Source organism: Mytilus trossulus, chromosome 1 (genome assembly GCF_036588685.1).
Source record: "Mytilus trossulus isolate FHL-02 chromosome 1, PNRI_Mtr1.1.1.hap1, whole genome shotgun sequence".
NCBI classification, from domain to species: Eukaryota; Metazoa; Mollusca; class Bivalvia; order Mytilida; family Mytilidae; genus Mytilus; species Mytilus trossulus.
The window spans coordinates 6,963,966-6,988,844 of NC_086373.1; the positions used below are offsets into that span (position 1 = coordinate 6,963,966).

At 31.2% G+C, this 24,879-nt stretch overlaps 1 protein-coding gene across 5 annotated transcripts in view; it reads right to left on the reverse strand.

Annotated features, from left to right (window-relative positions):
• Positions 1 to 4,988: 4,988 nt before the first annotated feature.
• Positions 4,989 to 24,879, reverse strand: part of LOC134713675 (uncharacterized) — a 29,892-nt gene continuing 10,001 nt past the window's right edge. For 3 of the 5 annotated variants that reach the window (XM_063574990.1, XM_063574967.1, XM_063574997.1), the window contains 14 exons: positions 24,663 to 24,864; positions 23,688 to 23,753; positions 23,036 to 23,187; positions 22,136 to 22,294; positions 21,480 to 21,638; positions 20,396 to 20,480; positions 19,619 to 19,809; positions 14,974 to 15,060; positions 14,296 to 14,508; positions 13,559 to 13,677; positions 10,578 to 10,712; positions 8,285 to 8,363; positions 7,377 to 7,500; positions 4,989 to 6,357 (listed from right to left, as the gene is read on the reverse strand). In XM_063574990.1, the coding sequence (XP_063431060.1) occupies positions 6,155 to 6,357; positions 7,377 to 7,500; positions 8,285 to 8,363; positions 10,578 to 10,712; positions 13,559 to 13,677; positions 14,296 to 14,508; positions 14,974 to 15,060; positions 19,619 to 19,809; positions 20,396 to 20,480; positions 21,480 to 21,638; positions 22,136 to 22,294; positions 23,036 to 23,187; positions 23,688 to 23,753; positions 24,663 to 24,864 (1,974 nt within the window). In that variant the 3' untranslated portion in view covers positions 4,989 to 6,154. Of the gene's footprint in view, positions 6,358 to 7,376; positions 7,501 to 8,284; positions 8,364 to 10,577; positions 10,713 to 13,558; positions 13,678 to 14,295; positions 14,509 to 14,973; positions 15,061 to 19,618; positions 19,810 to 20,395; positions 20,481 to 21,224; positions 21,263 to 21,394; positions 21,433 to 21,479; positions 21,639 to 22,135; positions 22,295 to 23,035; positions 23,188 to 23,687; positions 23,754 to 24,662; positions 24,865 to 24,879 lie in introns of all 5 variants that reach the window. The other 2 variants (XM_063574982.1, XM_063574974.1) reach the window with 2 other exon arrangements.

A 24,879-nucleotide genomic window follows, 5' to 3' on the forward strand; every position in this document is an offset into this window, starting at 1 on the left:
TCTAGTTTTTCACACTGTATAACCTTAAAGAACTTGGATAATATATCCTTCTTAAAAATAATGTTTAAATATCTACTTTACAGTAGACTTATATTTTTAACAATATATAAAAGACTATTGTCTCCTATGTCCTTGTTTTATATTTTTCCAAATTGTTATATAAATACTTTAAAAAAAAATCCCCTGTAAAACAACTGATAACATGTTACATGTGGAGAGTTAGTAGACGACTGATCAGGCCATCAGTATCAACTTACTTTATATACTGTGTTATAATTAGTATCAAAAGTAGGTTTTTCCCTTTCAGTTCACATGGGGAACATATAAGAATACAAAAATAAATAAACAAGAATATTTTTTGATAAAGCAGTTAAGGATCTTAATCTAAAACTAAGGTTTTCAGAGGTATAGACTTTCTTTCAGTGATAATACAAATTAACCTGTACACTGAAAATAAATAACAAGGAAATAATCTTTATCAAAGGATATAAAAATGCATTCACAGCTTTTAATCTTTTAAAAATCAAGTCAGACTTTTTACCGGAAAGTTATTCTATTATTTCAAAGAAATCCAACATTTTTTACCTCTTACAATTGTTATATATTTATTTATAACAAGATTAAGATCTCATATTTTGAAGAATTTCCAGAACGCTATTTTTCATCAATTTCCTGACTTTATTTCCTTGGAGAAGATTTTCAGCATAAACATATGGATCAACTTTATACATGTATAAGACAAAATAAGTCTAAGTGATGTTTTCGCATTTTCCAAAACTATTATATTGATCAAAGAAAATACTAGAGCTGTTTTCCATATACAAATATAATTTCATTAATATTTTCCCATTTTTTTGTCTAGTACTTTACACTGCACCACCTTAAAGAACTTAAGAAAGGATAATATACCCTATGATAGCCTACCTTCCGAAAATTATTTAAATTTTCAGTTGTAATTTTTTTCCATTCCACTTGAACTATGAATGTGTATTTCTTTTCTTGAATTGTAGATATTGAAAGAGCTTTTTTTTCAATTAAATTTCAGTGCTTAAAAAGAGTTTTAATGCCCTTAAATACTTCTTTTTTGAAAGAACAGAACATATTTGAGACTTCCAAACATTTTGGTATCCGGAAATATTTCAAAGGAGTCTTTTATAGTCACTCATTCAGTGTGGTGTTCATTTGGCTGAACTAGTATATTATTGCTAAAGCCTGTGTGTGCATGATTTTATACTCTCTAGTCAGGGTTTTGTTTCTAAATTGACACATTACCAGTGTCCATTCTCATACTATTCTATGCTGAAATTTTATATATAAATTAAATATCTAACTTGATATAGGATAAAATGTAAGATACAAACTTCTGTTCTAAACTGGAAAGCAAATTATGCTTATTCTTTAAATTTATTAAATTTTAATTGCTGTTTTTAAATTGAAATAATCTTTATTGAATGGAATGTACTAGAGAGAAGTCTTCTGTAATGTGAGGATCAAGTAATTAACCTTTAAAAACCTATATTGTGAAAATAGATATCTCAATTTTATTCATTGTCACAATAAGGTAATGAAATATCATAATAGTTTTACAAGGCAGTCCTTAGAATTAAACTGACACTTTAATTTACAATCATTACAGGTGCATGTGTGCAGTCTGTAACGTGCAGTGTGTCGCATACTGCATTAGGGTTTAACAGAAAAAAATAGTATGAAATTCTCCCTAGAAATAATATTTAATAATTCTCATGCATAATAATAAAGTTGTCTGGAACTTCCTGTAGTAAAACCTAATAATCAGTTCACAGATGTATATAGTGATACAAAACATAAATTGGTTATCTTTATTTTATGGACAAAATGATAGATTTCAGAATAAAATCATAATACGATTTATGCAATTAGTTCATTTTATGATAGATTTAACTAAGGTTTAATCAGAAAAAGATTTTCAGTGTCGGAGATTTATCTCATTTTTATGTGCGAATATCTGGAAATTTATATTCATATCCAATATTATATCAATGTGAATAACAGCAGATGTTTAGGGCCAGGGTAAACGAGACAGCAACTTAACAACACAAGTTCACAAAATTAGACATCAATAGGATTGACTATCTTACACACCAGGTGACCCAAAAAATTGTGAACAAATTAAATATCTGATATCTTTACTAAGTTTTGAGCATGTAGAAAAAATTAGAAGGGACAGAAACGGCTAAATGATGATATATTTTTAGATAATAAAAAAAACAGCAACTTACAGAAATCGCTATAAATGATGATATAGTTTTAGAAAACCACTTGAAACAAGAGAAAACTAGTCACAGTCATAAATACATGTAGCTAGAACAAGACTAAACCTGATCAATAACAAGATATATGTTAATATGTAGAATAAACAGTAAAATTCACTCCATTGAAACTTTTTCTTCAACAATTTACTATAAAAAGGATGATGTTTGTCTCCATCCAAAGATTGAAAAATTAACAAAATCCTTTTGTTTAGGTGGATAGTTGTCTTATTGGCAATCACACCAAACATTATTTTTATAAAGATCACCAAAGTATACCTAACCTTTTAAGCATAAAATAAAGGCACTATCTATTTTTTTATTGTCAAGCTAGTGTTTTACTAAATCTGAATTTTTAGGACTTCAACAAATACATTAACATTCTGATTTCTATAAAGAGCATGAAATTGATTAAGAGTGATGTATAGTATAAGATGATATCAATTCATTAGACCAATCTGAACCATAAGCAATAGCTAACAAGTTCCCCTTGTTTTTGGATAACCAAATAATCTGCCTTTTCAAAGTCGACTTTTAATAGATATAAGAAGATGTGGTATGAGTGAACTCTCCATCCAAGTCACAATTTATAAAAGTAGACCATTATAGGTCATAGTACGGCCTTCAACACGAAGTCTTGGCTCAAAATTAACAGCAAGCTATAAAGGGTCCCAAAAAAATACTAGTGTAAGTATAAATATCTTTACATACATGTATGTACATGTCCATAATTTTATCAAACTGCTTTGAGTTTTGGGAAGATTTTTTTATCAAAACTAAATAATCATTAAAATTATTGTATCTTAAGACAAAACTGATATGATCTAGAGTCATTTCTCTGTTCAGCAGTACCTGCCTTAAAGTCACTTACATCTGATATATAAGAGATTTTCATTTCTATTTACATTTATATAGTGAAGTAAATATAGCCTCCAATGTTATTGAGGAAACCATCAAAACAAATTGGATGAATTGTTAAGATTTGTCATCAATTAAGTTCCTTTAAATTGTGGAAAAAATCATTAACTTGTTAAATTGCACATGGCTATTAGTTAGTAATTTCTCCATTTTATATAACTTTGATTTAATTTATTTGTATAATAGGCAGAGAACATACAAATTGTACTTATTTTTTAAACAACATAACATATTGCCAAGTGGTACCTGCTGTTACTATCTGGACAATTTAAAGAGTTATTTATTGTATGTCAAAGCACCAATTCAACAACATGCACAAAAGAAATTAAATGTATAGAAATGTGAAAATATTGATCTTAAATGGGAACAAAGTCAAAGGGGAATAACTCCAGTGCTTAACACTAACTTGGGGAGTATCAGATGTATTTTCTGATTATTAAATCACATCAGCATACATAATGGCCATTTAAGTTGAAAAAGATTCATAGAATTCTTTTTAACCAAACTTTAATTTTGTGAAGAAAAAAAGTACATATTGGATTGTCCTGATTTTTTTATATTTATTTTTCTAGAAAAAAGTTTTTGCCCAATACGTAATGAAAAATGTTGTAATTTTTGTTTAAACATTATAGCCAAAAATGCACTATTGGGTAAAAATCATCTTTCAAGGGCAATTACTTCCATAGGGAGATGATTAACACCTGGTTATTCAACAATGTTGTAGATCTTGCTAGTCAGTTTTGCTAATAAAAAGTTTCTCACTCAATCTACAATAGTTTTTAAGATAAATAATTTACTCAATAGGGATATTTGAGGGGCAGTAACTCCAAAATAGATTATAGATAGTTATGAAAACTGCAGGGTAGATCTTTGACCTCAAAACGAATATAAAATCATCTTATATCATTTGTTTAAATGAATACTATACATTGTATTAATGTACTATATTTTTGTACATGAGTTCTGACTGTATCCTGGTCAATGATCCCTAAGGGATCTTAACTTAATTGGAATCAACACATATTGTATTGTATCGTATTGTAACATCACTTTTCTACATTAAATATTTACATCAACTATGGTGTTTGTTCATTCACAACTTAATTGTAACACTGGCAGTAATGACTTCTGTTTATTATTCTGAGAAACAGCATGACCTACTTGAAGCAATCTTTATCAAATCAGATGTGTGTAGGCTTTCAAAAGTTAACAAGTGGTATAGTTATCAGACAGCTCTTAGATACCATCATCCATTAGATGTTATAATGTCTGGAAAACCTGATAAATCTTCTCTTTATTATTAAAAACATATCTGAGCACTTGATGAGTACCAGAATAAATTTAGTCTGAAAGTTAAACCAACATTTACAGCCCATTTAATTTGAAATAAAGACTTATAAGCTTTCTGATAAGTCACTAGTGTAGATTGTCAAGTACCTAGTATTAAATATGTAATACCCTTCTGCAAATCCATACATTTAATATGGAATTGACTGATACATCTGTTGGTTTGCTTTTTAGGGGGGAGGGGGTTTCATTTTTCTTTATTTAATTTCATCTAGAAAAGTAAATCTTATTCCAATGTATATTTGGTCAAATATGCATGTTGGATGATGCCACATTATATTGTTGTATTCATATGACAGGATTTTTAGGCACCAGATGAATCATCAAACATCCACTTCTTCTTGGGCAAATGAAAAAATAAATTATTTTTTTTTATTTTACTTTATATAATAGTTTAATTGTTAATATAGTATAAATATATAAAATATTAGTACATCAAAAAGTCTAATAAATGTTATTACTAAAAGTAGCTTTCAGCAATTTACAAAAAGTACATATATTTTAAATAACTAGTTGAAGAAAAAAAATCTAACAAAATCAGCTTTTCTGTTTGCCATATAGCCTACTTCAATTTCATTAAAAAATGTTGGATATAAATTCATGTTTGATTTATTATGTGATTGCATCTCGAGATAGCATAATACAATAATGGACTTATTCACTCTGATGGGAAGGGGAGATAACCCAATGTATAATAACAAGAAAATTCAATTGAGAGAACCAGCTCTCATTGTAAAACATGTAAAAAATATATATAAATATTAAATTAAAAAAATATGCTAACAATTTGTTTTCATTCACCAACAAATAGAAATCTTTCTTTAATCATGTTAACAGAACAATTATATATATTCTGGAATGTTGTGACAATAAAAATCAGAGTGCATTCATTCTAAACTGAATTAACAAATTACTGCTGTGGATTCATTATTCTTCGTCAGATACTAATTTTAATGGATTTCGTGGATAAAAGTTAACCACGAAATCAAATGTTCAATGAATTACAAAGGAATGTATGCAAACTTACAAAAAAATCGAAATATAAAATATCCACAGAAATGCAAGTTTTCCTCAATCCAAAATAATTGGATACCTAAAAAATAAATGAATCCACAGTAATTCTAAATACACATTGATACAAAAATAAATTAATCCACAGTAATTCTAAATAAACATTCATACAAAAATAAATAGTGGATGAAGACAGAAACTCGTATATCCAGTTAATATATATTAATAATGTAAAATTCATACAAAAAATTGCTGCAATATATTAAGAATGATACAAATACAAACATATATGTATAAATTATGGGCACAATGGAGGGATTGCTGATCAATCATTTTCAAAATGTTTATGTCATAAACCTTTCAAATGAAATTTTACATAATATGTTAATCTTACATGAATTATGCATAAAGATTTTTAAAAGTCACTGAATAATGAAAATGAAGTTGAAAACAGCACATGCATGTAAGATTATCATTCTTAGAACCAGTCATGCATTCATATCTAGAAGTTAAAAAGTTTTTTTGGTTTTCTTAATTCCATTTTATTCCTATATCTCACTAGCATTTGTCACAGAAAATAAAGCATGATACTAGAAATGTTCTGTTTCTATAACATTGTGTGAAGGATCATCTAAGTAATCCAATATAAACTGCTTTAATTTGTATGGTTCAAACCAATCCACTGACCAGCGATCTTGATCCAGTGGTGGGTAGAACGCAGCATGATTGTGGTCATTCTTCTTTACCATACAGACTCTAGGATAGTCAAATAATAATTTTGGATCACCATCATCTATAAAGAAAAATATAATATATATTTTATTTAGGGGATAAGAAAGTAAGAGACATTCTCACAAAAAGGTAAATATAACAGTTTGGTTAAACAATGTTTAAAGATTTGCAGCTGTTATGAAGCAGAAGAGCCTTTTAACAAACTGACCATACTTTTTCACCATTTATGTTCTGGAGTTTTGCATAAAGATAAGCTTCTCATGTTATTCTCATATCTAATTATAGTGTTGTTTATCTTACTTGATTTTATTTGTGTTAAATTTTCTTTAGTAAAACCCTTTTTAACTGGCACACAGTTCTTAAAATGACTGTCAAATTATGTTTTCAGATAGATGGATATCAATTTCCATCAATAGGAGATCATGTTTATGATAAGTCCAAGATTGCTCTGATGTTTGATGGCCTTTTTAGGACTTGAGACATCAGAGCATAGTCTATTTAGAAACATTAAAACTATCTACATAGATTTGAGTTGGTTAGTTTCTGTCTTGAAAGTGTAATAGATCCATTTTCAAGTAGATAAATTATATATAATTTTTTTCCTTATCCATTTGAATCCATGAATATGTAACTTTAATACAAGTACTAACCACCTGTACCACAAATGAAAACAAGAATGTATTCTCAGTACACGGATGCCCCATCCACACTATCACTTTCTGTGTTCAACGGGCAGTGAAAATGGGGGTATAACTATTTGGCATTAAAATTTAGAAAGATCATATCATAGGGAACATGTGTATTAAGTTTCAAGTTGATTGAACTTCAACTTTATGAACACTACCTCGACAAAAAACTTTAACTTGAAGTGGGACATACAAACGAACGGACTCATAAGACAGGACACATAATGCCAATAAATGGAGCATAATAAAAATACCTTCTTGCTTCGTCTTTTCCCTTTGGACAAGTTGTTATGTGTATTATTTCAATTATTGCATTTCATAAGTAAATCATAAACTTAAAAAAGCATGAAGTTAACGTTTTATGATGTAACTGCATTACTTGAGAGGTTCTTACATTTAATCATAACTTTAGTGTAGTCTAAGGGCAAAAACTGTCCTGCCCATGCTGGAAACTCTTCTACGTCCAGGGTCATAACAATTATATCATTGTAAAACTGGTAGGCTATCTCTGTTAAAACCTGGAAATATATAAAATTACTGTGAATATAACAATTATATCATTGTAAAACTGGTAGGCTATCTCTGTTAAAACCTGGAAATATATAAAATTACTGTGAATATAACAATTATATCATTGTAAAACTGGTAGGCTATCTCTGTTAAAACCTGGAAATATATAAAATTACTGTAAATATAACTGAACTATTCCAGTACAAGACTAGTGCTTACTGAAACCTGTGAAAGTTTACAATACTGTATAGCAGGTTATTTTTTGCAGGGTGCACCTTTTTTTCGCTTATTTTTGCAGATAGAACAAAATCGTCAAAATAAATTCGAAAAATTTAAAAAGGTTTTTGAAATTACCAAAATAATAACTGCCAAAACATTTCATATACCTTGTTCAATGAAAAAAGCAAATTTACATCAGTGAAAATAACCTGCTATACAGTATCTTGTAATGGAATCCATCACTGAAAGAAATATGAACTAGTTACACCACCTTTTTTAAAAGCATTCCTGCAAACTGCTTTAGTGTATGTTAGAACCACAACTCCAAATGCCTGATTGCATATCTAACAAATTGAATATTCTTGTCAACAGACATAATCTAATCAAGACCAAAAAACAATTTTTTGACCATGACATTTACTAGATTCATAGGTACATCCTATTTGTAACTACAGTTAAACCTAATATTGAATATACTTTAATTTCATGAAACACAATTTTCATTTTTACATAATCTATCATATTAATCTACATGGCAAACAAAAGGTTCTTTAAATCATAAAAAAAACGTACCTGTGAAAATGAGGCTGTATCTGTTATATTATCTTTGTAGACTAAAGCAATCAATATTGGTAAGTCTTCACTGTCTAAGCTACAAATGTAAAAATTCAATAACTTATGTACATTTCATACATGCATGGCAATAATAACATACCTGCCAACTGTAACTATTTGCGGGAGATTTCCCCCATGGTGGCTCCCAAATTGAAAGTTTTAAAGGGCAATTATGTCCACAATTTTAACAAAGCAATTAATTTTACAATGAATTGAGGCTTATAAAACTATGAAGAAGCCTAAAAACAACATTACACTGAATTTGAAGGCTCCCTTGAAGGTTTTATAGAAGTATGGCAGATATCTTGCACGCAAAACCCCCATTGGCATTTTGAAAACTTGGCAGGTGTGAATTAGTAAGAATATGTATTAAAATTTTTGGTATGATAAAGGAAGTTATTGGAAACCAATGTGAAATGCGTACAATAAGTGACGATATATTTTCAATCCCAGAAATGCACAAAATAGGCTACATAATGCATTTACTAGTATTATCAATACAGAAGATTAAACTGTGATATCTTCCTTGGGATCAACCATTCTCATCGTTTTGACAATATGATGCCATAAAAAACATCTGGGGCTCAGAAATTAACAGCTTAGAAGCAATCCCTTCAGTATGTAATTATTGGTAATAACACAATTTTAATGCAAACAAAAAAGTTTGAATTTCTGCAAGTGTTCAAAGGGAGATAACTTAAATTAGTTATTACAAAAATTCTGCTTTTTTCTACAACTCAGGTTTTCCAAACAAGAGTGCACACGCTGAAATGTCTCGCCTTCTTTACAAATCATTCATATTATGTTGATAGTCCTAAGTATGAAGCTTTATTAAAAACTTTCACATAAACTTAACATTAACCAAGAAAACTAAAAAAAGACCAGTGAACCATGAAAATGAGGTCAAGGTCAGATGAACCATGCCAGGTAGACACTTATAGCTAACAATGCTTCCATACAACAAATATAGTTGACCTATTACTTATAGTTTAAGAAAAATAGACCAAAACACACAAAAAAAAAAAAAAAATTAACACTGAGCAATGAACCATGAAAATGAGGTCGAAGTCAAATAACACCTGTGCGACTGACATATAGATCATAAAATATTTCCATACACCAAATATAGTTGACCTATGGCATATAGTATTAGATAAAAAGACCAAAACTCAAAAACTTAACTTTGACCACTGAACCATAAAAATGAGGTCAAGGTCAGATGACATCTGCCGCTGACATGTACACCTTACAATCATTCCATACAACAAATATAGAAGATCTATTGCATAAAGTATGAGGAAAATAGACCAAAACACAAAAATCTAACTATAACCACTGAACCATGAAAATGAGGTCAAGGTCAGATGACATCTGCCAGTTGGGCATGTACACATTACAGTCCCTCCATACACTGAATATACTAGCCCTATGGACTTGACCACCAAAACTTAACCTTGTTCACTGATCCATGAAATGAGGTCGAGGTCAAGTGAAAACTGTCTGACAGGCATGAGGACCTTGCAAGTTACGCACATACCAAATATAGTTATCCAATTACTTATAATAAGAGAAAATTTAACATTACAAAAAATATTAACTTTTTTTTCAAGTAGTCACTGAAGCATGAAAATGAGGTCAAAGACATGTGACTGACGGAAAGTTCGTAACACGAGGCATCTATATACAAAGTATGAAGCATCCAGGTCTTCTACCTTCTAAAATATGAAGCTTTTAAGAAGTTAGCTAACGCCGCCGCCCCCGCCGTAGCCGTAGCCACCGCCACCGCCGCTGGATCACTATCCCTATGTCGAGCTTTCTGCAACAAAAGTTGCAGGCTCTACAAAAAATCATTATTTTTTTCTTTTACATTATAAATCACATGCTACAAATCATAAGCAGAAAATATATTATTGTATGTGTATTTGAACCAGATAATTTGAATAATCTTAGAACAATGTCAATAAAATAGAGTACAACTTGTAAGTAAAATATTGAATCTGTAAATCCGGAGATAAAAAATATATCTCAAGAGTTTGTTTTTTTAACAACAGGTTTGTTTTCCTTTGTCAAACTGAAGAAATAGATTTGGTGAATTCTGTTTATGTCCTGTATATTTATTACCCCTTATTACAATTTCACAAAAAACAAAATTTTTAATTTTGATGCATTATTAATTGCCCTACCCATCCTAAATATAGTTGCATAAACCCAAATTTAACCCAAGACATCATAAGAATGTGTAAATTCTTACCTATCTGAGGTATGGAATGCATTAGAGTTGATCTGGGTTATTGGCAGACGTGAATGGTCCAAAGTGAAGGCTGTTATAATATCTGTACAAGCAGCATGGTCAGTTTCACATTTCTGACCGTGCCCTATTTTATATCTACAAATGAAACATGGATCATTGAGTGAATTTCATGCTTTAAAAAGCTGTCTGACTGTACATATGAACCCTCTGATTATTTATAACAGTGATTCACTGTTTGTTACAATGTTTGATCTTGCATGACTGAGAAAGATTCTGTTAGCTTAAGAAAAGTATGAGCTTTGTGAAAAATGATTAAAATTATGTACCTAAATTATTCCCTCTCAAAACTGTTAACTGTGTATACTGTAAACCATCTTATTTTCTCTGATACTTTATTTCAGGTTTTACCCTTTTTAGATTACTTTCAGACTATTAAATTTTGCGAATTTAATATACTTGATGTAGATTAATAAGGAAAGATCTAATTTTCACATATTCACTAATTAATACACCCCTCTTGAATTTCAGTGAAAAGAAATAAACAAACGCTAGCAATTCTGAAGCTCTGTAGCATAAACCAAGAAAGTCTTATTTGTAGTTGCTATAAAAAATTAACACAAACTTTAATTCAAGAAAGAGACTGACAGGATGTATATAAGTAACAGAAAAGAAAGATATGTAGTAGCTGAAAAAAATAGAAGTTGTATATTGACAGACAGACAGACAGACACAAGGATGGAAGGAAAAAGTATACCTATTTGAGTACAATGATGTATCACTGGATAAATGAGCTTTGTGAAATATGTATAAATTTATATTAAACTGATTATCTAAAGACTTTGTAGATAACAAATTACCTATGAGTTTTGTGGAACATGTGTAACTTTGTCAGTGTAGATAACAAATTACCTATGAGTTTTGTGGAACATGTGTAACTTTGTCAGTGTAGATAACAAATTACCTATGAGTTTTGTGGAACATGTGTAACTTTATCAGTGTAGATAACAAATTACCTATGAGTTTTGTGGAACATGTGTAACTTTGTCAGTGTAGATAACAAATTACCTATGAGTTTTGTGGAACATGTGTAACTTTGTCAGTGTAGATAACAAATTACCTATGAGTTTTGTGGAACATGTGTAACTTTGTCAGTGTAGATAACAAATTACCTATGAGTTTTGTGGAACATGTATAACTTTGTCAGTGAAGATAACAAATTACCTATGAGTTTTGTGGAACATGTGTAACTTTGTCAGTGAAGATAACAAATTACCTATGAGTTTTGTGGAACATGTGTAACTTTGTCAGTGTAGATAACAAATTACCTATGAGTTTTGTGGAACATATGTAACTTTGTCAGTGTAGATAACAAATTACCTATGAGTTTTGTGGAACATGTGTAACTTTGTCAGTGAACATGTGGAACTTTGTCAGTGTAGATAACACATTACCTATGAGTTTTGTGGAACATGTGTAACTTTGTCAGTGAAGATAACAAATTACCTATGAGTTTTGTGGAACATGTGTAACTTTGTCAGTGAAGATAACAAATTACCTATGAGTTTTGTGGAACATGTGTAACTTTGTCAGTGAAGATAACAAATTACCTATGAGTTTTGTGGAACATGTGTAACTTTGTCAGTGTAGATAACAAATTACCTATGAGTTTTGTGGAACATGTGTAACTTTGTCAGTGTAGATAACAAATTACCTATGAGTTTTGTGGAACATGTGTAACTTTGTCAGTGAAGATAACAAATTACCTATGAGTTATGTGGAACAAATGTAACTTTGTCAGTGAAGATAACAAATTAATTATGAGTTTTGTGGAACAAATGTAACTTTGTCAGTGAAGATAACAAATTACCTATGAGTTATGTGGAACAAATGTAACTTTGTCAGTGAAGATAACAAATTACCTATGAGTTTTGTGGAACATGTGTAACTTTGTCAGTGTAGATAACAAATTACCTATGAGTTTTGTGGAACATGTGTAACTTTGTCAGTGAAGATAACAAATTACCTATGAGTTTTGTGGAACATGTGTAACTTTGTCAGTGTAGATAACAAATTACCTATGAGTTTTGTGGAACATGTGTAACTTTGTCAGTGTAGATAACAAATTACCTATGAGTTTTGTGGAACATGTATAACTTTGTCAGTGAAGATAACAAATTACCTATGAGTTTTGTGGAACATGTGTAACTTTGTCAGTGAAGATAACAAATTACCTATGAGTTTTGTGGAACATGTGTAACTTTGTCAGTGTAGATAACAAATTACCTATGAGTTTTGTGGAACATATGTAACTTTGTCAGTGTAGATAACAAATTACCTATGAGTTTTGTGGAACATGTGTAACTTTGTCAGTGAACATGTGGAACTTTGTCAGTGTAGATAACACATTACCTATGAGTTTTGTGGAAGATGTGTAACTTTGTCAGTGAAGATAACAAATTACCTATGAGTTTTGTGGAACATGTGTAACTTTGTCAGTGAAGATAACAAATTACCTATGAGTTTTGTGGAACATGTGTAACTTTGTCAGTGAAGATAACAAATTACCTATGAGTTTTGTGGAACATGTGTAACTTTGTCAGTGTAGATAACAAATTACCTATGAGTTTTGTGGAACATGTGTAACTTTGTCAGTGTAGATAACAAATTACCTATGAGTTTTGTGGAACATGTGTAACTTTGTCAGTGAAGATAACAAATTACCTATGAGTTATGTGGAACAAATGTAACTTTGTCAGTGAAGATAACAAATTAATTATGAGTTTTGTGGAACAAATGTAACTTTGTCAGTGAAGATAACAAATTACCTATGAGTTATGTGGAACAAATGTAACTTTGTCAGTGAAGATAACAAATTACCTATGAGTTTTGTGGAACATGTGTAACTTTGTCAGTGTAGATAACAAATTACCTATGAGTTTTGTGGAACATGTGTAACTTTGTCAGTGTAGATAACAAATTACCTATGAGTTTTGTGGAACATGTGTAACTTTGTGTTTTGTTGATTCTCTAAGGACTGGCTGAGTGTATGACCGATCTGCATCAGGGTAGCATCAACTCCATCCTTTCTTTGTAGAATTATCTGATCAATATTCATTATAACATGTTTAACACATATATGTACTGTAAATTTAGAAATTATTGCATGCATTTATTATTGCAATGTCATTTTAGACTAAAATGCTATTTTAATTTTTGCGATACTGAGAAAACCCCTGTTTATTTCATAAAAATAATTTCAAAATGTGAATTTAAACTATTGCAATAATTGTCGCATTTTTTCGCAATAATGAAAACATTGCAATAGTTTCTGAATATATATATCATATTGTTATCTTAATATTATATATAAAGCAAATACAACAAATTTTCAACTTGCGTTATCAGTATCACACATTAAGAATCTCATTTTTCATTTTTTTATGTTTGAATGCAGACTTCTTAAAATTCGAATGCACTTCTTTTTAAACGGTATTCAAACTGTCCTGAATTTAAATAAGTTTGAATCTGAAAATGTTTTGTTTCTACCAATAAGCTATTATTATTAGTATCTAGCTGTCGTATGTTGACTATGCAGTAAAATGAAGAAGGAAGTTATGCAGGAATCATATATTTGAAATTTATAACTTTTTTTTATACCCTTTTTTTATTAATTGAATTTCTTCGTTTTTAATGAATCTATACCATGAAAATATATTACCTTAGATACAACAACATCTAAATCTTTCTGTTTAAATTCTATTTGTGGTAGTTCTTTACTGTATACTGAATAACAGGTAGCTTTACCATACAGTCTTTCACATATCAATCTATAACACTCATAAGAGAAATAATAATTCTGTTTTCTGCCTTGAGGAATAGGAAGGAATCTAGATGCTTTAGGTACCAGGACAGCAACCAGTCTTACATCTTCCTGTGAAAAGAAAATCAATGAATAGAAAAAGATGGTTATATGAGTTGACACTCTATCATGCTGCACTTTTTGGTTATTTCGAATAGCACTGATATCTGAAACAGAGTTCAAAGCACTGATCTCTGAAACAGAGTTCAAAGCACTGATCTCTGAAACAGAGTTCAAAGCACTGATCTCTGAAACAGAGTTCAAAGCACTGATATCTGAAACAGAGTTCAAAGCACTGATATCTGAAACAGAGTTCAAAGCACTGATATCTGAAACAGAGTTCAAAGCCAATCAAGTCAATCAGATACACCTGTTCAATAAAAAACCCAACTTGCTTGATTTAAAATAATATAACTACCACTCTGTGGCATAAACAGAAGCTGTATAATAAAGACAAATTAATACATCTATACTGAATACATGTTATGTTATGTCAAATGAAACATACAGCCTGATGATTTATATTTCTTTACTTACCACTAATTGTTGCTTAGGCCAATCAAATAATCTGTCTTTTACTGCAGAACTAGCTATTTCTCCAAACCACACCATTATTGGTTTGGCCTACAAATACACATTAATACTATTTTGAAATACAATACAATACAATATAATACAATTGATTAAAGAAACATAAAATGATAATTCAAATGCACCAGGAAAGGATGAGTGGTCAAGGGGAGATAATTTTGATATCTATTAGAGGTTACAAGAGCGCAATTATTTGTTTACATTCAACCAGCAACTTTTTTACCCCAAGATGGTACTCAGAAAAAAAAGCTTGGAAGCTCCTGATTGGATGATGCAAGTTGGAATTATTTTTTATTTGAAAGCTTATTCATTTAGGTTTGAAAATTTGTGAAAATTGAATTCATAATTAACAATGTGCAGAAGATAAAAAAAAAAAATTTATTAACTGAGGATCCATTCAAAATTAACCTTTCCAATTGAGTGCAAAATTAGGAAGCTTCCATAACAACTGCATTTTAGGGCACTTTTTACTGCATGACCATATACTTTTTTGTTTTTGATGTAATAAAAGGCTGACATCTATAGTCTCAGGAACTGCTTCCCATTTTTTTCTAGTTTGTTTATTCTTCAAGAAATAAATATTTGAATATCACTGGGGTCCTATGAAAAAATGCATTACAAATAATTCTGCTCTTGTAACCTAGAGCATGTAGAGTATCTAAGTTAACTAATTTTCAGATTTTCTTAAGTTGCAGGCCTTTATCGAGGTATGCACATATAAAAGGTAAAAACTGCTATCTTCATTAATCATAATCCATGAAAAATATATTTATGTGCGGTTCGCGTTTGATTTTTGAAGTATGTAATTTACTCTATTGTGTTTTCACAATAGTTGTAAACCGGTTTTGGCGGTCAGTATATAAAGAAAGTTTGCACAAGATTTAATTATCGAGGTTTGGGCAGTGACCATTATCATACGTTTCCTTTGTATTGAAGTTTAATTTTCATTAAGAAATCTGTTTTTTAATGTATTGAAGTTGTATGTAAAGAATTAATGTGTTTTGTATATATTTTGTATGTTTGATAGCTGTATTTTACCGGTATTGTTGATTTTGGGATGTTTATAAACCGGGATTTGTTTTCATAGATGCATGGTTGCCGTATTCAAAACATGAACTGTTAATGGTGTTTGATGTGATCTCTGGATCTATAGTTATTAGAATTGAGATGGTCATTGCGCCTAACAGTACCTAAATATGTATTTAGTTTTCTATTATGCCTTTATTGTATAAAGGTACATATCTGAATGTGCTCAGATATGTATGCTTTACAAAAATCTAGAGAGATTTAGCACATAAATACTTTATGTTCTTTTGAACAGAGTGAATTTAGAACATAAAAGATCTTTTCTGTTTAAATTCTACTGTCAGTTTCAGATTACAATTTTAACTATGTAAAAAATATGTAAAAAAAAACCCAGAAAAATTCAGTCATGAAATTAACTAGAGGCTCTAAAGAGCCTGTGTCGCTCACCTTGGTCTATGTGAATATTAAACAAAGGACGCAGATGGATTCATGACAAAATTATGTTTTTGTGATAGTGAAGTGTTTGTACATCTTATTTTACTGAAGATTCTTGCTGCTAACAATTATTTCTATCTATATTAAACTTGGCCCAGTAGTTTCAGTGGAAAATGTTAGTAAAAATTTACAAATTTCAGGAAAATTGTTAAAAATTGACTATAAAGGACAATAACTCCTAAAGGGGTCAACTGACAATTTTGTTCATGTTGATTTATTTGTAGATCTTACTGTGCTGAACAATAATGATGTTTACAGTTCATCTCTATCTATAATAATATTCAAGATAATGACCAAAAACAGCAAAATTTCCCTAAAATTACCAATTCAGGGGCAGCAACCCAACAACAGGTTGTAGGATTCATCTGAAATCAGGGCAGTTAGATCTTGCCTAAATATACAATTTAACCCCATGTCAGATTTGCTCTAAAAGGTTTGGTTTTTGAGTTATAAGCAAAAAACTGCATTTTACCCCTATGTTCTATTTTTAGCCATGGCAGCCATCTTGGATGGTTGGCGGGGTCACGCCACACATTTTTTCAACTAGGAACCCCAATAATGATTGCGGCCAAGTTTGGTTTTATCTGGCCCAGTAGTTTCAGAGAAGAAGATTTTTGTAAAAGATTACTAAGATTAACGAAAAATGGTTAAAAATTGACTATAAAGGGCAATAACTCCTAAAGGGGTCAACTGACCATTTTGGTTATGTTGACTTATTTGTAGATCTTACTTTGCTGAACATTATTGCTGTTTACAGTTTATCTCTATCTATAATAATATTCAAGATAATAACCAAAAACATCAAAATTTCCATAAAATTACCAATTCAGGGGCAGCAACCCAACAACGGGTTGTCGGATTCATCTGAAAATTTCAGGGCAGTTAGATCTTGCCTAGATAAACAATTTTACCACTTGTCAGATTTGCTCTAAAAGGTTTGGTTTTTGAGTTATAAGCAAAAACCTGCATTTTACCCCTATGTTCTATTTTTAGCCATGGCAGCCATCTTGGTTGGTTGGCCAGGTCACGCCACACATTTTTTTAACTAGGAACCCCAATAATGATTGCGGCCAAGTTTGGTTTTATTTGGCCCAGTATTTTCAGAGGAGAAGATTTTTGTAAAAGATTACTAAGATTAACGAAAAATGGTTAAAAATTGACTATAAAGGGCAATAACTCCTAAAGGGGTCAACTGACCATTTTGGTTATGTTGACTTATTTGTAGATCTTACTTTGCTGAACATTATTGCTGTTTACAGTTTATCTCTATCTATAATAATATTCAAGATAATAACCAAAAACATCAAAATTTCCATAAAATTACCAATTCAGGGGCAGCAACCCAACAACAGGTTGTAGGATTCATCTGAAATCAGGGCAGTTAGATCTTGCCTAAATATACAATTTAACCCCATGTCAGATTTGCTCTAAAAGGTTTGGTTTTTGAGTTATAAGCAAAAAACTGCATTTTACCCCTATGTTCTATTTTTAGCCATGGCAGCCATCTTGGATGGTTGGCGGGGTCACGCCACACATTTTTTCAACTAGGAACCCCAATAATGATTGCGGCCAAGTTTGGTTTTATCTGGCCCAGTAGTTTCAGAGAAGAAGATTTTTGTAAAAGATTACTAAGATTAACGAAAAATGGTTAAAAATTGACTATAAAGGGCAATAACTCCTAAAGGGGTCAACTGACCATTTTGGTTATGTTGACTTATTTGTAGATCTTACTTTGCTGAACATTATTGCTGTTTACAGTTTATCTCTATCTATAATAATATTCAAGATAATAACCAAAAACATCAAAATTTCCATAAAATTACCAATTCAGGGGCAGCAACCCAACAACGGGTTGTCGGATTCATCTGAAAATTTCAGGGCAGTTAGATCTTGCCTAGATAAACAATTTTACCACTTGTCAGATTTGCTCTAAAAGGTTTGGTTTTTGAGTTATAAGCAAAAACCTGCATTTTACCCCTATGTTCTATTTTTAGCCATGGCAGCCATCTTGGTTGGTTGGCCAGGTCACGCCACACATTTTTTTAACTAGGAACCCCAATAATGATTGCGGCCAAGTTTGGTTTTATTTGGCCCAGTATTTTCAGAGGAGAAGATTTTTGTAAAAGATTACTAAGATTAACGAAAAATGGTTAAAAATTGACTATAAAGGGCAATAACTCCTAAAGGGGTCAACTGACCATTTTGGTTATGTTGACTTATTTGTAGATCTTACTTTGCTGAACATTATTGCTGTTTACAGTTTATCTCTATCTATAATAATATTCAAGATAATAAGTGAAAATGGACAGAATTTCCCTAAAATTACCAATTCAGGGGCAGCAACCAAACAACGGGTTGTCGGATTCATCTGAAAATTTCAGGGCAGATAGATCTTGACCTGATTTACAATTTTACCCTTTGACAGATTTGCTCTAAATGCTTTGGTTTTTGAGTTATAAGCCAAAAACTGCATTTTACCCCTATGTTCTATTTTTAGCCATGGTGGCCATCTTGTTTTGTTTGGCGGGTCACGCCACACATTTTTTAAACTAGATATCCCAATGATGATTGTGGCCAAGTTTGGTTTCATTTGGCCCAGTAGTTTCAGAGGAGAAGATTTTTCTAAAAGTTAACGACGACGGACGACGGACGACTGACGCCAAGTGATGAGAAAAGCTCACTTGGCCCTTCGGGCCAGGTGAGCTAAAAATTAAAAAGACTTGTGTGTTTTATTAGTTTATCCTTTACAGGTTGAAAAAAACATTTAATGTTGGTGATTCAAAAAATTAAGTTATCTTTTTTTTAATAAATCTTATTTTTGTAAATGTAGTTTCCATTTGTGCCATCTGACATTATCATGTTGAATGGTTGTTCTGTTAGAATTTATGATTAGAGGGTGTTCTATTTTCCATTTTATAGCAAACAGTTCAAATTTTAAAACAAAAAAAAACATTTCTAGCTTTCTGAGACAGATCATAAAACCTAATATGGCTCCTTTTATACCTGTCTAACCAATCAAGTCCTCTGTAGGCTGTTACAAACTATAAAACCTTATGGCTCAGACACATACCTGTAAAACTCCATGGTAATCCATTCTTCTGTAACTTTTGTATAATCTCTGACTTTCATCAGAAATACATTTACTACTGTCTAACCAACCCAGTCCTCTGAAGGCTGTTACAGTGGGGAATCCCCTAATATCATGTTCTTTACATAGCTCTACTTCTTCTGTACAATTCACTAAGTAGACGGAGCCACCAGCTACAATAAAACAAGAGTGCCATGCTGAAATATCTAACCTGCTTTACTAGCCATGATTGATTTCATGTTCAAAGTCCTAAAGATTAAAGTTTTACTACAAGTATCACATAGAGTTAACATGAAACTTAGAATTTCTGCATATGGACAAAGGGAGATAACTTAAATTAGTAATTTCTAAAATTCTGCTGAGTACGGTTCATAATTTCTATTCTTTACAGTGTACATGTATATTACAGGATATATATCATAGCAACAAATAATCTTTACATATTCATAAACATAAGGACAATGTCTACTTGGTTCTCACAAATAGATGTTTCCAAAGGGAGTACAAGTATCACATAAAGTTAACATTATCAATGATCCATGAAAATGTAAGTAAATGTAGACCCCTGAATGATTAAGTCTAAAGATCCAGGCTTTCTTTGGTATAAAATAGCTAAACTTCTTATAGTGACTTCTTTAACAGTAGATAATGGAATGAAGAAAAAGTATCATTTGTTTGGCCTGAAGCTCAAAAGATATATATTCTTCATGACTTTCATTAGTCATATCACAAAAGTTCTTAATCTGTACTAAGGTATACCTATATATTTGACAGAATTCTGTAAATTTTTAAATGTTTCCATTCCTTTTTTACAACTTCCACAGTCAGCCATTATAAATATAATCTGAAACCAGATGATATATTATTTATTACTGTGTCTTAATAAATAAATAAATATAAATCTAACTTATCTTCAACTTAGTATCAATAAGATCTTGACGTGTTTATATTTGACATTTTATTTCTGAACTAAAATGTGTCTATAATACACAGATGCTCCACTTGCACTATATTTTTTTATATTCAGTGGACCATACAAATTGTGGTCAAACTCTTAATTTGGCATTAAAATTAGAAAGATTATATCATAGGGAACATTTATACTAAATTTCAAATTGAATGGACTTCGACTTCATCAAAAGCCACCTTTACCAAAAACTTGAACTTGAAATGGGACAGACACACAGACAAACAGAGGGACAAACTGACAAAGGGATGAGCACCCAGACTGAAAAACATAATGCCCATAAATGGGACGTAAAAATCAACAAAGATTATAATACAGGTCAGAGTGATTTAGTGTAAAGGTGCATGTGATTTAACAGATACTTACAAGAGCAACCTTCGTCACTTCACCTGCCCACTCTCTACCTGGCATAAAGGGGTGTAAAGGTGCGTGTGATTTAACAGATACTTACAAGAGCAACCTTCGTCACTTCACCTGCCCACTCTCTACCTGGCATAAAGGGATGTTAAGGTGCATGTGATTTAACAGATACTTACAAGAGCAACCTTCGTCACTTCACCTGCCCACTCTCTACCTGGCATAAAGGGATGTTAAGGTGCGTGTGATTTAACCGATACTTACAAGAGCAACCTTCGTCACTTCACCTGCCCACTCTCTCCCTGGCATAAAAGGATGTAAAGGTGCGTGTGATTTAACAGATACTTACAAGAGCAACCTTCGTCACTTCACCTGCCCACTCTCTCCCTGGCATAAAAGGATGTAAAGGTGCGTGTGATTTAACAGATACTTACAAGAGCAACCTTCGTCACTTCACCTGCCCACTCTCTCCCTGGCATAAAAGGATGTAAAGGTGCGTGTGATTTAACAGATACTTACAAGAGCAACCTTCGTCACTTCACCTGCCCACTCTCTACCTGGCATAAAAGGATGTAAAGGTGCGTGTGATTTCTCGACTACTTCAGACCAGTACAGATGACTTAACAATGGAATATCTTCTACTTTTTCCAACTTTTTATTGATGTTTTCTGTTCCAAACTGAAGCAAATAAAATAAATATATTCTTGTGTTTTTTTCTTATTTATGCTATTTAGTTTAAACATTTATTCATAGTGGATTGTGAAACAAGATATTGCAAATAATATTAATCCCTCTCTACTTTGTGTGTGCATGTACTGCCTTGTTGCCGCATTAGCCTACTCTTTTTGAAATTTACAAGGATGTCTTTTACGTCCAAGAGATATGTCTCTCTCTTAACATCTCTTAACATGGGTCGGCCATTTATTGTCCCCTTCTGATGGACTATCATTGTTTCTCAAGACAATACTCACAATTGGTGTCTTATTTATGTTGTAGGGAAAGCAATCAGAGAAATGTTCAAATATATTCAAAAAGTACCACAAACGCACATCCATGTTTTATCCCCCATGACATTAATGACATAGAAACAAAGAGAGATGTAACAGTTCTACAAAAAGAGATCCTTGTCATTAATGGAACAATGATACAGTTATAACATTATTGTGTGAGATTACCACATCATGCCATGATTTCTGAGTTTGTGTTTTTTTCTGTCTTTGTTTGTTTGGATGAATTCTCCATGTCCACCAGTATTGTTGTGGTGTACTGACCGTCTGGTTGTGTGATGTAAGGTAACAAGAACATCCATAGGGTCCTTCATCTAGGTATGTAAACTACAATCAAAACATTATAAAGCTTTATATTTTCATATCTTTGAGGAATAATAGTTATGAGTTATTCCTTATTGATAATAACTCTTACCATGTTACTTGGAGCCTCTGTGGCCAAGTGTTCTAGGTTGTTCTACTGCTATTATCACTATCCAGTAAACACTGAGGTTGTGTTTTGAACCCTGCCAGTGCATTGTCAGTTTCCTACTGAATGTCAATGGTTTTCTCTTAGCACTCTGGACCCCATAAATAGCCCAAAAATGGCATTAAAATACCAAAAACCCATTAATCAATTACCATGTTAATATAAAAACAGATCAGACAAATTATCTGATTTATCCAAGGTGACAACAATAATTGTTTATAAAGTTAAAGATTTGATTTTTTTTTAATGCTGCATCATTTATTGTCTACATTTGTTTCAGGAAAATTTGCCTTATTGTCAGTTACTTATGGTATTTTATATTTTTTGTCTGTCCTAACTTACATTTTCTAGTTCCAACTACATTTTTTTTTATTTTCTAAAGGCATTATTATGTGTTATGTATTTATGTTATATAATGTAATATATGATATTATTCCTTTGTTATACATGTACTAAACTAAACAAGCATGCAGGATAAGGAGGGATAATCTGTCCTTTATATAACATAGGTTGTTTTCTTATTGACTAACATAACTACTAAAATAATGTCTCAATATCAATTTAAATTCACTAAAGACTTCATGGAGAAAACTTATTACCATATTAGGATCTTCCACACCATAGGGTTGATAAATAAGAGGTAAGCGTATTGTCTCAGCAACCTCTTTATACGTTGATAACCAGTTGTATACAGACATTGGTGTAGGTCTGTCTTCTGTCAATAATCTCTGTTGGATTGTATTATTGCTGTCTACAATACAATACAATATCCTGTTATATGACTGAAAATCTGATGTTTCAAATTATAATTGTAGGGCTTGGAAAAAAGGGCCAGCTCAAGGACGCTTTCGGTGCGGGAATTTCTCGCTACATTGAAGACCTGTTGTTGACCTTCTGCTGTTGTGTTTTTTCTATGGTCGGGTTGTTGTCTCTTTGACACATTCCCCATTTCCATTCTCAATTTTACAAAATTATCATCAGTTTTTGTTTTGTTTATAATATTCACATCATAATCAGAACAATTGAAACAGATGACATTTTTTTAGCTAATCTGAATCTTTGAAACTTTACCGTAGATTTTGCAACACTAAAACTATTAACATCATACTTTTGCCTTGTGCATCAGGCTTTTTTAAAGATGTCAAAATTTTACTGATTCTTAAATAAATAAATTATTATCCAAAATTCAAAAAAATGACAAAAATAAAATAAACATCGCCAAGGTTAAAAATCACTAGACAATGCCCTTACCTTTATAATATATTAGGGTAAATGGTAGCTGCTGAGCTATTCTTGAACTGATCCATCTGTTTACAACTAGAAAAAAAACCCACAAAAATTACATTTCTACCAAAATAAAACTAAAGGCTCTATAAGGCGGTGTTGCTCATTTGCATATTCAACAGTGTTCACTTTTTAGGTAAAATCATTATTAAAGGGGAGTTACCCTATCAATTAACTGAAAATTCAGTCATTTTAATGTGTTTGTAGATCTGATCATGCTGGTCATTTATATTTAAAGTTTCCATCTATCTATCATAATTTCCAGATGAAGGCAAAAACATAAAAGGCTGATAAACATTATCATTAAAGAGCAATAACTCCAATAACAGATAAACTTAGGATTTTGATGCCATATTTGAATATCTTTCCTTGCTAATTTTTTTTCTATCCAAGGTTTATGTCTATCTATTTCAGTTTTAATAATGGCAATAACTCCTATAACTTCTGACAGTTTTAATGTGAATGGACATCATGTATGATGTATTTCTTATCATTCTGAACATTCCTCACCATTTTGGCTAGATTTTCTCTTATCATAACAGACTTCAAGACAATACTCAACCCACATCTTCTATATTTAACCATGTTGTTAAATGGAAGGCCAGGTCATCAGACACATTTTAAACAAGACAGCCCAATGATTATTATGGAAAGGTTTAGATAAATTTGGCCCAGTAATTTCAGAAAAGATGTTTGTTAAAATTAAAGAATGAAAACACCAAACTCTAAGTGATGAGAAAAAAGTAACTAATAATAAACAAAGGGAGACAATAAATGCTTAATCTTTCAAAAGGAGTATTTTCACCGCGGATCTTGGATTTTAAAAGGTTGAATATTAAGTCTGCTGTATTTTTTTATTGACCTAAACAAGATAGTCATACAACAAACGTGTGTTTTACTTCATTTAAACAAGTAAACAAACTTTTTAATCAAAATTCCTACTTTTTCTTGAATCTGCTGTATCATCAGTTATATCAACCAGACCAAAATGGACCTGTACATCAAGGTGACAGAATTCATCTAATGTCCTGTTTAAAGCTGATAAATAACCATATATTCCTGGACTCCAATATGCATAAAACGTTAGTATCTTAGGAGTATAAACTCTCACACTGCTTTTTATAACGTCTCTTTCAAACATAGCCTGCAATACAAAGAC